Raw genomic sequence first — 12,774 nt, 5'->3', positions numbered from 1 at the left:
AGCGGGAAGAAACAAGGAGAAGCGGCCTCACGGCCCACCATCGCCCACTGGATCAAAGAAGTTATCAGAGCGGCCTACGTGGAGGCCGGGAAGTCACCGCCTCTGCAGGTCAAGGCTCATTCTACCAGAGCGCAGGCGGCCTCGTGGGCAGAATCTAGGATGCTGTCGCCTGCAGAGATATGTAAGGCGGCGACGTGGTCCTCCCTCCATACCTTTTCCAGATTTTACCGTCTGGATGTCCAGGCCAGGGAGGACACAGCATTTGCGAGGGCAATCCTGGGAGTAGCTTATGTACATCCCACTTGTTCTGAGTCCATCTGGCTACACGCTAGGAAATGTTGAGATTACTTACCTGATAATCTCCTTTTCCTTAGTGTAGACAGATGGACTCAGCATCCCGCCCGGCTGCCAGTATACATGGGTTTCACCGATTCAAGGTAAGCCTTATCACTTCTTACATGAGTGCGTCCACTCTACCAGATGTCGACGTCTTCCGGTTGGGAACGCTGGCAGTCTCCAGCTACTATCAATCGGTCAGGGGAATCCTGTTTCATTAATTAATCGATCGGTCAGTACACATATCCATAACAGCTTTTGCAAGGAAGATTACTGAGTTGCTTCACTTCCTGTGGGGGTATATGTACCCGTGCTGACGTCAGATCCGTCTCCAACTGCTAGCACGAGCATACTATACCCACTTGTTCTGAGTCCATCTGTCTACACTAAGGAGATTATCAGGTAAGTAATCTCAACATTTTATATATTTTAAATTATTTATATACCGCTGAACACTTAATGGTGGTCAAAGTGGTTTACATAGTCTGGCAACATTCATAATAAAAGTGTAAAATAACATTAAAAACTAAAAAACAATAGTTAAAATACAACAGACTTGGATTATTGATAAACTGAAAACATAACAGATAAACACTGTGCCGGATAATGGTGGTATTGTGGTGATTATTCTTAATGCCGAGGTGGGGGGGGGGGGGGGTGTATTTAAGAAGTAGTAATAGAATGAAAGGCACTCCTGAAGAGAGAGATTTTCAAATTCTTTTCAAAGTCTTTGTGGTTAGTAATCTCTCAAATTGTCAGGGATTGCGTTTCAGATTTGAGGGCCAGCAACACAAAACACACGTCTTGTGATGTCTAATCTGGCAGCTCTAATTGTAGATACTTGTAGTAAATTTTTGTGCATGGATCGTAAATTTCTGTTCAGTTGATATATTCAAAGTTGGGTACTTAAGACTCTTCCACTTGGTTGTATTAAATTATGTATGATGGAGAGAATTTTGTATCTTATTCTGTAATAGATAGGCAACCAATGTAAGATCTCTGCAAGATGTGCCAGTTAGAATACGAGCTGCCAAATTTTGTACTAATTGTAGAGGACAGATGGTGTTGTCATAAAGTCTAATCAGAAGCGCATTACAGTAGACAAGGCCGCTGAAGATTAGAGATTGTAAAATTGTGCGGAAGTCAGAGTATAAAAACGGGCGTAAGCGTTTTAGCATGTGGAGTTTGAAAAATGAATTTCTTATAATATGGGAAATATGATGTGACATGGATAGACTTGAGTCCAGTATGACACCTAAGTTTCGTGCTTTTGACGTTATTGGATAAGCCTAGGGGAGCTCAAGTCTTTTCCCAGTCAACCTAAGTTTCAGAAGGCAGGACAGTATTGCCCAGAGAAGAGCTCTTCTACACAGAGGTACTACAGTGCGAAGAGGCTGTCTTTTCGTGGAGGTTGCAGAATGGCAAGAGACTCCACCATTAGCACTGGGATTACTTAAGGGTCCCAATAAAGGTTAGAGGGTCCATTCTTCGATTGTTCAAATCAGGGGCTGTTTAGCCTAGTTTTATGAAGAATGGATTCAAATAACTACAGACCAATGAATTCTCTCCATTGTAAGAGTTTCACCTTAGAATTGTTCGTCCAATTGCTATTCCCGGAAGAAAAGGGAAGTAATTAGGGTTGTGCTGGACCATCTTCGTTTGGCAGCGATAGTATTGATCAGAGGCAAAGCACAGTTGGGTCCTTATCCCTTTTATTTTGTGGTGCCAGAGAACCCCACCCATCTACTCTTTTCTGTCTGTGTACATAAGAGTTTCTGTAAGGGAATGATCTGCTTTGATTCTCTGTCTCCACTTGCTGGTAGGGGAGAAATACTCATTAGTCTGGTTTGGTCTGATAGGGCTAAAGGAAAGAAAATTAGCAGATAACCAATTTTTCCTTTCATTCTTTTCTGTCCTGGGAAGTACTAGAAGTGGAGCTCAAATTGGGTTACCTGTCCTAGGATCATATTGAGGAGGATTAAGCAGATGTAATGTAGTAGAAACTTTAGGTGTTCTCAGATTATTTAGCGCTGTTTTTATAAAAATGTAATCTTTTCATCTTTGTGTCATGTATAATTTGTAAACTGTTGATCTCTCTGTAAAATAAAATGTAGTATATTAAATATTTTGAGATTTTTTTGAAGATAATTTTTTTTGACCTGACAGTTTTCCTCCTTCTCCTTTCAGTCTCCTGCTTAATCAGAACCAGGACTCAGATCCTGGCAACCAGAGCATTCATTTTGCAAGCATTTATTTCTACTTTGTATTTATATCTACCTTTCTGCTGCTTCTAGATTCTCTTTGATGGATTACACCGGGGGTGGCCAACTCTGGTCCTCGAGAGCCACAAGCAGGCCAGATTTTCAGGCTATCCACAATAAATGTTCATGAGATAGATTTGCATGCAATGCCTTCATTGTATGTAAATAGATGCATACTCTCGAGGACCGGAGTTGACCACCCCTGGATTATGCTGATCCCTTTTGGAGATAGTTTAGGCTGAATCATGCACTTCAATGACTCAGCTTTCCCTGAGGATTAATTTTAAATTTTTTCTTTCTCCTTTTTAAATGTTGGTGCCAGTAGTTTGGGTTCACTTTTGTTTAAAGTGGAGCCTGTCCTGTCTGTATAGTCTCCCTTCATCCCTAAAAGTGAAGGGTTTTTTTCCCTCTGTACCATTTTCTCACTCATGCATTGAGATTCCAGAGCTCAGACTACCTTTGAGTCCTGCATATAGAACTGAGAGCTTTTCTGAGAATGCCACCTTGGAGATTCTTGACTTCAATCACCTATGGAGAAGCCTAAATTTGGCCGCCTCCTACACCTTTCTTTATTATTGGTATCTGTATGTACCATAACTTCTAGAAAGTGTGATCTTGGGATGTGGTAATAGTTGAATGTCATAGTGTCTGTGTTTGCAACATCTCATTAACAATATATCTTATGCTGATCTTACAGCAAAATATGGATGTGTACAGGAGGTCAAAACTGTCTGAGCAAGAACTGGAAGCCTTGGAGCTGAGAGAAAGAGAGGTGAGTGACTAGTTACCAGATGCTGCTATACTTGGCAGGTTAAGAGAAAAATGGAATGAAGGGCGGATGGGTTTCAAGCATTGAGGAAGACTGCAGTTATATGAACCAACATAAAATTTGAACATTGTCTTCCCCTGTAAGCAAAATGTGTTGTGCACATATGATAGTAAAATTGGAATAGGATAATTGTAATTGGTTAGCATATTATTACATTAAAATATGCTACACACAAATATGGCAAAAGCGGGCATCTTCTTAACTTCATATTGTGAGCTAACAATTTTAAAAAATTCTACTTATTTCTATCTTAAGCTGGTTTTAATCTTGTAAACTTAGTCATTTTGTGAGTAAAATGGTAAAGAAATTTTAATAAACTAAATTAATAACAGCTCCTTCCTGTTCGTACCCCAGATCAGTTGACTCCTGGGTTTTGCCTCCCTGCCAGCACATGGAGACAGAAGAAAAGCTTTACTAGCCCTGCTACTTAACATAGTGTGCTGTCTGCAGTCTCCCAGTATTTCTCTGTCTCCAGCAGATGGCAGAGGTTTAAAACCTGCAGTCTGGGGTATAGATAAGAAAAAGACAAAAAGGAAGAAGTCCCATGGGATTGTTAGGCACCTGGTGGGGTTGTCCACCCTGGTTGAGGCGGGTGAGCAGGGGGTTGGTAACACTTGGCTGAGGCTTATTCCTGAGGGAGTTAGGATATCTGGTGATCCAATTGCCCCTGGTTCCTGAGAAACCATGGATCCAGCTTGTATTTTTTTGTATTGTATATCTCTGAGTGGTAAAGTTTGACACCAAAAAAAAATGCAAGTGAAAGCTCGGCATCTGGCTACAGGGGATTGGGGCTCCAAGGCATCTGGTTCAGTGTGGGGCCCGCATAGCAGGCAAGGCTTTGTAGCAAGCATTTTTATATGGATGCACTATTTAACTAGTTATCATTAGTTACACAGCCGTTAAATCCATAGTTGCTGCTGTAAGAGTGAAGTGTTCCATATTTTCAGATGAAATACAGGGATCGAGCAGCGGAAAGAAGGGAGAAATATGGTATCCCACAACCTCCAGAGCCAAAGCGCAAAAAAGCATTTGATCCTACTGCTGTGTAAGTTGGGTTTTTTTAAATACATTTCAGCGCAAATAAAAATAAATAAACATTTAGGGACAAGTTTAGTCCTCTTGTCTGGCAGCATGATAACTTTGGTGAAAATGTACTAATATGGTCCAGATGGGGGGGTGGGGGATGACAGTTGAAGCATAGACTTGGCACTTAGGTTAAGTAAGACTGACTCCATTGAAAATTACCTCAAATTTGAAAGCGCTAGAAGATCCATGTAAAAGCATATAAGCATAGTTTTTACCAGATGCAGCAGAGAATGCCTTTCTAGTTGGGGGTGGAGCGGGTGTTAAGCCAACCAAGCTCTGCCCTCCCTCTGTCTTCCTGCCACTCCCACCAATCTCTTTCGCTCCTTATACCTATTTTCTCTCCACTATCGTATACGGTAATCAATTTTGTGACTGCACAATGATATGTGGCATTTTGGGCTATCACCGACAAAGCCCACCATTTTTGTATGAGGTTTCTCTGCTTCCTTAATTAAGACTACACGGTATCAGCTATATGTAGTTTGGTTAAATATAACACACTGTATCTAAGCAACCGTGCCACCTGCAGTTCATCAGTATTTCTGTCTCCAGCAGATGGCAGAGGCTGTTCTGCAGTTGACTAAATTTTTTAGATAATTTTTTTCTTTTGAGCCTTCCTCCCATGGTTTAAAAAATTTATTTTTTTTATTTTATTTTTTTTTTTTTTAGAATCCTTAGGGTTCTTCCCTGTCAGGTTGAGGCGGTCGAGCCGGGGTTGGTACCCTTGTGTGTGCTTGGTCTGGGCGCCCGTGAGGTGTAAATCTGGTTGTCCAGATCCCTCCCTTCACGAGGCGGCTGCAGGCTCTTTACAATACTTTTTTACAAGAAGTTTTGGATATTTTTGCCTGTTTTTCAGGGCAAGTTGTTCATTTTTAACGCTAATTAAAACAAAAAACAAACTGTTTGCACCAGAGCACTGTTCTACAGGCGAGCGACTTCCTCCCCTTAGGTAGGAGCTTTTTGTGGGTCTCTGGCTGTTTGTTTGGGGGACCTTTTCTTCTGTCATGGTGAGTACCTTCAGAGAGAGGATTTTAATTTTATCTCTCCCTTATGGCTTGCGGCAAGGCATGCCATTCATGCGGCTCTGATTCTTCTCGGCTTAATAGGTCGGGGTTATGCGCTAACTGTGCTGACGGTGAGGAGGGTTCGTCTGTTGCTTCTTCTGCTAAACAGTGTCGAGTGTCATCTTTTGGACCGGCTGTAACCTTTTTCCTAGCATGTAGCCAGATGAACTCAGGACCAGTGGGTTATGTGCTCTTCTGCTAGCAGTTGGGAGACTTGAGTCATATTTCAAAGCTGATGTCACTCTAGATATACCCCTGCAGTAACCTCCGCTCTTCAGTATTTCTCTCTCCTAGCAGATGCGGACACTATCCCACACACTACACAGTGTTAGGAAAATTACTGCAAGAAGACAATTAACTGAAAAGATCGAGCCCTGCTCTCCTGTGGTGATACCTAAGGGTCCCTCCCCAGTTGAGAATTTCTGAGGTGATCTCAGAGGTGTGCCTTGGTCCAGTAGCCGGTTCCCGGCATGGACTTAGCCCCAGAGTGGCTGAAAGGCAGTGGGTGCAGAACCGAGCGCGGTGGTGATGGTAATTCCCTCTCCCCCTGCAGCTGGAGACTGGCATGCGATCGGTAAGCGCTGAGACCAGGTAAGCAGAAATCTTTAAATCCAGGTCTCTGGAGCTCGGATTGCTGTACCGATTCCTTCTTCCGGCGAGGTTAAAAAGGGAGCACCGATCGGGTTGAGCAGCCTTGCTTGGGGTAGGCCCCGATCCGGTGCAAGGCTCCACACACATGGAGACCCTCGGGGGGGGCACCATCTTCCCTTCTCAACAGGCGGTATGTGTGGGGCCGGGCGGCTGATGCGCACAACTGAGCACACTCGATGCGCACATACACAGACAATGGCATCTGCGCCCAAGAAGGCCAGAAGGCACTCCCTTTGCACAGCCTGCCACATAAGAGCCATGCAGCCTGAACTGGGGTCCTGCCTGTGTCAGCATTGCAGAAAAGCCCAAAGGGAGCCAAAACCTAGTCCCTTACTGTCGGGGGATGGTCTGGAACTACTACCGACCGTAGCTCCCCAGATCTATGCATCTTCGAGATGGCTTCTCCACAAAAGGGCACTTCAGGGGCCCCAACTCCCCCCTGGGATTAACATGGACCCAGGGACCTTCTCCTGGCTAGAATTTTTCCAAGGGCTGCAAGCCTTCGTTCAGGCACAATCAGCCCTGGCGGCGCCCCGGGCTCAACCCCTGCCGGAAGAACAAAATCCTCCCAGTCCTGCTCGGATGTCTCAAGACATGCATCGCCTAACCAAGAACTTCCCTGACAAGGGACCCAGACACCTCAGATGAAGATGGTGACTCCCTGGAAGAAGGCGAAATCCCTCCAGGAATCTAATCATTCCGAACCATGCTTCACTTCTTCCACAAGGATGAATTACCAGCCCTTGTTTCCCAGACTCTGAAGACTGTGGGAGTTCCAGGCACGGATCCTATGGTGGAACCAAAGAAGAACCCCATCTTGGTGTCTTTGTAAAGCCTCATGCTACTTCCCAATGTTGGAAGCCATTCAGGAACAGATTGACCTGGAGTGGGATGCCCCGGGAGCCAGCTTCAAAGGGGGTCAGGCCTTGGAAGCCCTATACCCTCTAGAACCAGCAACCACGGAACACCTGCGTTTCCCGAAAGTGGATGCTATGGTCTGCGCCGTCTCAAAGAAAACTATTCCCATTGAGGGAGGGGCTCCGTTGAAGGATACTCGGGATAGACGATTGGAATCCATCCTTAAGCAGGCCTTCGCAACAGCAATGACGCTACAGATTGCTTCCTGCTGTGTACTGGTGGCACGTTCCTGCTTGCTCCTCTCAAGAGAGGCAAATAACTCTGGAACGTATTCCGGTGAGACGAAGGAACCTGCAGCAGCATTCCTGACGGATGCAAGCTCAGACCTGGTGTGTACCTCAGCCAGAGATGTAGCCTCGGTAATGGCAGCCAGAAGACAACTATGGCTACGGACTGACGCGACATCTTGATATTTGGAATGCCACACTCAACGCAATCAACAATCTTCTTAATTCTATACAACTTGCTCTTAATACTACAAAAACCGAACTCATGGTAATAACTTCTCCCACACCCTCCCATACTACACCGACAATGCCTATCACATTACCCCACACCCAATTTTCCCACCAACTACGTGATCTAGGAGTCATACTAGACGACCACATGACATTCAAAAAATATATCAATACAATACTGAAAGAATTTTTTTCAAGATCCACACAATTAAACTAAAACCCCTATTACATTTCACTGATTTCCGCACCGTACTCCAAGCCATGGTATTCTCTAAAATTGACTACTGTAATGCTCTGCTATTAGGACTACCCAAAAATGCCATCAATCCGTTACAAATTCTACAGAACACTGCCGCTTGCATCCTCACCAATACTACTTCAAAGGAGCATATTACACCCATTCTTAAACGATTACATTGGCTACCCATTCACTTTCGCATTCAATATAAGGTTTTAACCTTCATACACAAAGCCCTTCACAATACAGAAATGAACTGGTTCTCTAACTCCTTACAATTTCATACCCCTAACAGGCCGATCAGAAACCCACTTGTAAACCCCTTCACCCCAACTCTTTAAATATACATCCACTAAGGCCCGTGCCCTGTCACTAGCTGGCCCTACCTTATGGAATTCTATGCCCACTGAGCTACGACTTGAACAATCCCCAAAGATCTTCAAAAAAAATCTCAAGACAAGGTTATTTACTCAAGCCCTACACATGATCCCCCCCCCCCCCCGCCCCCCCTGCTCCTTCCCTCTTCAATACATCCATCTTGCAAACACAATAGACATTTTCCTTCACGTTCCACCTTCTCCATCATGCTACATCTCTAAATGTCCCAGCATGTCCAATCCTCTCTTCCTCCTCCATTCCCCCTATCCTCCCCCTCTCTCCCCTTTCTTTCCCTCCACTCTAAGTTTTGCCATTTATATTAGTCATTCTCACTGTTAGTTATTTACCTATTAGTTCATAATTATTAATTTGTTATATGTACGTTACCTTTTCCCTTAGTTATTTATATACTAGTTCATAATTATCACTACCTTGTTCCATGTACAATGCTCTGACGTTTTGTTTTGTTTCTTGTAAATCGACGCGATATCCTAGGATGAACGGCGGTATATAAAAACCAATAAATAAATAAAATAAATAAATCTAAAGCGAATCTCACAAGAATGCCCTTTAAAGGATCTCTCTTGTTCGGAAGCAAATTGGAGAAGTTAGCCAGCAAATGGGGCGAATCCCCAGTGCCTCGGCTACCAGAAGATAGGAGCAAAAGATCTGAGTCCCTCCCCCAGAAGAACCAAGGGCAGAGGATTGCAACGCTTTAGACCTTACAGGAACTCGCAGTTTCAGGCACCTCGTCCCTCCGGAAGGTCCCAGCCCTTTTGGACCCTACAGACCAAGAGAGGGGCAGGCTCCAGCCGTGCTCCAGAATGAGAATTGGCCGACCCATCCACAGGAAGAGGAGATAGGGGGTCGACTTGCCCTTTTCTACCAAAGATGGGTCGAGATCACGTCGAACAAATGTGTACTAAACATCATTCTAGAAGGTTACTCTCTGAAGTTCTGCAGCAACCCTCTGGACAAGTTTATGATGTCACCCTGCCACTCCCACACCAAGAGACTGGCAGTGGAAGCCACTCTGACAAGACTACTCATTCTGAAGGCAATAACTCCGGTTCCCATGCCCCAACAAAATACAGGGCGCTATTCCATCTATTTAACGTTCCCAAGAAGGAAGGATCATTCCGACCCATCTTAGATATCAAGAACAACGGTCATCTGCGGATACTACACTTCTGCATGGAGAGTCTTCCCTCGTTATAATGGCAGTACAACCAGGAGTTTCTAACTTCTCTGAAGCCTACCTTCACATTCCAGTCCATCAGGATCACCAGCGTTTTCTACGCTTTGTGAAACTAGGTCACCATTACCAGTTCCAAGCGCTACCTTTCGGCCTAGCAACCACCCCCAGAACATTCTCCAAAATTATGGTGGCCGTGGTGGCAACACTGAGTAAGGAAGGGATCTTGGTACACCCTTACCTGACAACTGGCTGATCAGGGCAAAGTCTTCGGAAAAGAGCCGGTAGGTGACCAGAGTCAAGAGCCTAGTGCAGGAACTCGGTTGGGTCATGAACATGGGCAAGAGCAGTCTGCAGCCCTCTGTCTCTAGAGTACCTGGGGGCCCGTTTTGACACCAAACAGAAGAGTCTTCCTCTCTCCCCCGAGGAGAAGGAAACTGATGAAACAATTACGATTGATGTCCAATGCGCACACCCCAAGGTATGGGACTATCTTCAAGTCCTCGGCCTCGTGGCATCAACTCTGGAGGTCATCCTGTGGGCAAGGGCCTACTTGTGACCACTCCAGCACTCCTTACTGTCACGATGGAACCCACTGTCCCAGGACTACTCAATTCGCCTCCAAATACCAGCAGAGGTACGTTTTCAGCTCCAGTGGTGGCTACAGGAAGACCACCTAAGCAGAAGAGTAAGCCTATCCCCACCGAACTGGATCTTACCATGGATGCGAGCCTGAGAGGGTGGGGAGCCCACTGTCAGGAGCTGATGGCCCAGGGACAATGGAACAAGGAAGAGGTGGAATGGAACACAAACCACCTGGAAGCTTGAGCAGTCAGACTGGTGTGCCTGTGATTCAACCACAGACTTCGAGGCAAAGCGATTCGAGTAATGTTGGACAACGCTACGACGGTGGCTTACATCAATCGCCAGGAAGGAACCAGGAGCCAGCAGGTGTCTCTGGAGATAGACCCCTGAAAGGGGTTAAGCATCTTCAGCCACTCCTAAAGTGGCCGGTGCCCCTATGGAACCTCAATCCAGATACTAGACTTCCTAGCGGGGGCTTCCTTCAGACCAATGCGCGGTCTGCCCCCACGCCTCTTAACACTGAAGACTGTATTCCTGGTGGCAATATGTTCAGCTCATCGCATCTCCGAACTACAGGCACTATCCTGTCAGGAACCGTTCCTAAGGTTCACTCCTGGAACCATACAGTTGCGCACCGTCCCCTCCTTCCTACCGAAAGTGGTCTCCGATTTTCATTTGAACCAGGTCATCTCCCTGCTATCTCCGGATGAACATAAAGACTCTGAAGACTTGCGCCTCCTTCGCTATCTAAATGTCGGCAAACTCCTGGTGCGGTACCTGGAAAGATCGGAACCGGTGCGCAAAATGGATCGCTTGTTCGTTCTTCACAGCGGGAAGAAGCAAGGAGAAGCGGCCTCGTGGGCGACCATAGCCCGTTGGATCAAAGAAGTAATCAAGGCAGCCTACATAGAGGCAGGAAAGCCCTTACCACTACAGGTTAAGGCTCATTCTACGAGGGCCCAGACAGTTTCTTGGGCAGAAACCAAGCTGCTGTCGCCTGCCGAGATCTGTCGGGCGGCGACGTAGTCCTCCCTACACACCACCTCCAGGTTATACCGCCTGAATGTTCAGGCCCGAGAAGATGCAGCCTTCGCAAGGGCAGTATTAAATGGGCCATGGGCAGCCTCCTGCCCTGTCCGAGAGTAGCTTTTGTACATACCACTGGTCCTGAGTCCATCTGGCTACATGCTAGGAAATGGAGAAATTACTTAGCTGATAATTTCGTTTTCCTTAGTGTAGACAGATGGACTCAGCATCCCGCCCACGGCTGCCCCAGAGAAGGAGGACCTGGGAAAGCGAACCTCTAGACTAAGCAAAGCCACTGCCTACCCCTAGTTCAAGACCCCCTCAGCTTGTCCAGTGTCGGCATTAATTGGTTGAGTGCACTGGCAGTCTCCAGTTTTGAAATCAGTTGAACCAGTTTAATCAAGTTAATTAAGCAAAGATATATTCCACAATGGCTTTTCGAAGAGAATACTGCTGAGGCTACTTCAGGGGTATAACTAGAGTGACGTCAGCTTTGAAATCTGACAGTTTCCCATCTGCTAACAGAAGAGCACACAACCCACTGGTCCTGAGTCCATCTGTCTACACTAAGGAAAACAAAATTATCAGGTAAGTAATTTCTCCATTTTACCTCAACTGGCCGGCTTGGGAACAGTGGCCATTTTGGATTTTGCCGCAGCAATTCCTGCGTTGCCAGGGGGGAATCCTCCATCTCTGTCTCTGGCCAGTTCCGGGTTGGGGAACAGGCAGGGAGGGCTAGAAGGGGAGGAAAGCTCTGGTTTGCCTGTTTTTCAACCAGACCATACTGGTTTTGGTGCAGGGAGGTTTTTCTCCAGACTTTGTTACTTCATGATGCCTATATGGCCAGACAGAAGGCGGCTTGGGGGGACTACACAGCCGCAGATTCCATCACTCCAACCCACTGAGGGTCCTTCGGGGGGAACCAGGAGGTCTTCTATGCACGGTAATAGGGTTCCCTCAGCACAGGGCTTGATTTTTTGCCCACAGGGTGATGCAGCTGGGGCGGTTGATCCAGAGGACACTATCATAGCTCCTGGTGGTACTGGTTCGGGGTCTGGCCGAACTCCCCTGGTGGCTCCGGTTATTCTGGCTACCGAGGATGTGGGTCAAGGGGGTGACCCAGTCTTTTATTCATGAGGCGGATCCTAAAGTGGTCTGCCTTTTTAAAAGGGAAGAGTTGGAGGTTTTGCTTCCCTTGGCTTACCAGGTTCTTGGGGTTAAAATTGCCTCAGGAGAACCAGGATTTGGACAGTGAGGACCCAGTACTAGGTGCCATCAGAGATCCTTCAACTTCTTTCCCTTACCACAAGTTGGTTAGAAAGTTAGTAGAAGAGGAATTGGGGAACTCATGATTCTGGTTTAAAGGTGGGCAGAGCCATGGAGAAACTTTACCCTCTACCAGAACAGGATTTAGAATTTTTTTTCTCTCCCGAAAGTAGATGCGGCGGTGTCTGCTGTGACTTAAGCGCACCACGATTCCGGTTATTGAAAAGATGTACAAGATCATAAGATGGAGTTACACCTTAAAATGATTTTTGAGGTGACATCCCTGGATTTGTGTGCCACGCTTTGTTCAAGATTCTTGCAGTGTGCTTGTCTCTAGTGGGGTACAGCAGCTTCAAGGTAATTTGTCTCAATCAGGTGTGGACGCAGATACAGCTGAGTGTGTGGAAGCAGCTGTGGCTTACGGTGCGGATGCTCTCTGATTTGGTGCATACTTCATCCAGAATAATGGCATCTGTTGCCTCC

General features: G+C 46.1%; 1 protein-coding gene across 1 annotated transcript in view; it reads left to right on the top strand.

Moving 5' to 3' along the window:
* The window catches only part of RBM5 (RNA binding motif protein 5), a 255,667-nt gene that overhangs the window by 205,526 nt on the left and 37,367 nt on the right, over positions 1-12,774 (top strand). Inside the window, 2 exon segments of the mRNA XM_029599640.1 lie at positions 3,295-3,369; positions 4,374-4,471. Of these exon segments, the coding sequence (XP_029455500.1) occupies positions 3,295-3,369; positions 4,374-4,471 (173 nt within the window).

The sequence above is a fragment of the Rhinatrema bivittatum genome, chromosome 4 (assembly GCF_901001135.1).
Source record: "Rhinatrema bivittatum chromosome 4, aRhiBiv1.1, whole genome shotgun sequence".
In the NCBI taxonomy this organism is placed as follows: Eukaryota; Metazoa; Chordata; class Amphibia; order Gymnophiona; family Rhinatrematidae; genus Rhinatrema; species Rhinatrema bivittatum.
This window is presented reverse-complemented; position numbering and strand designations above follow the sequence as displayed.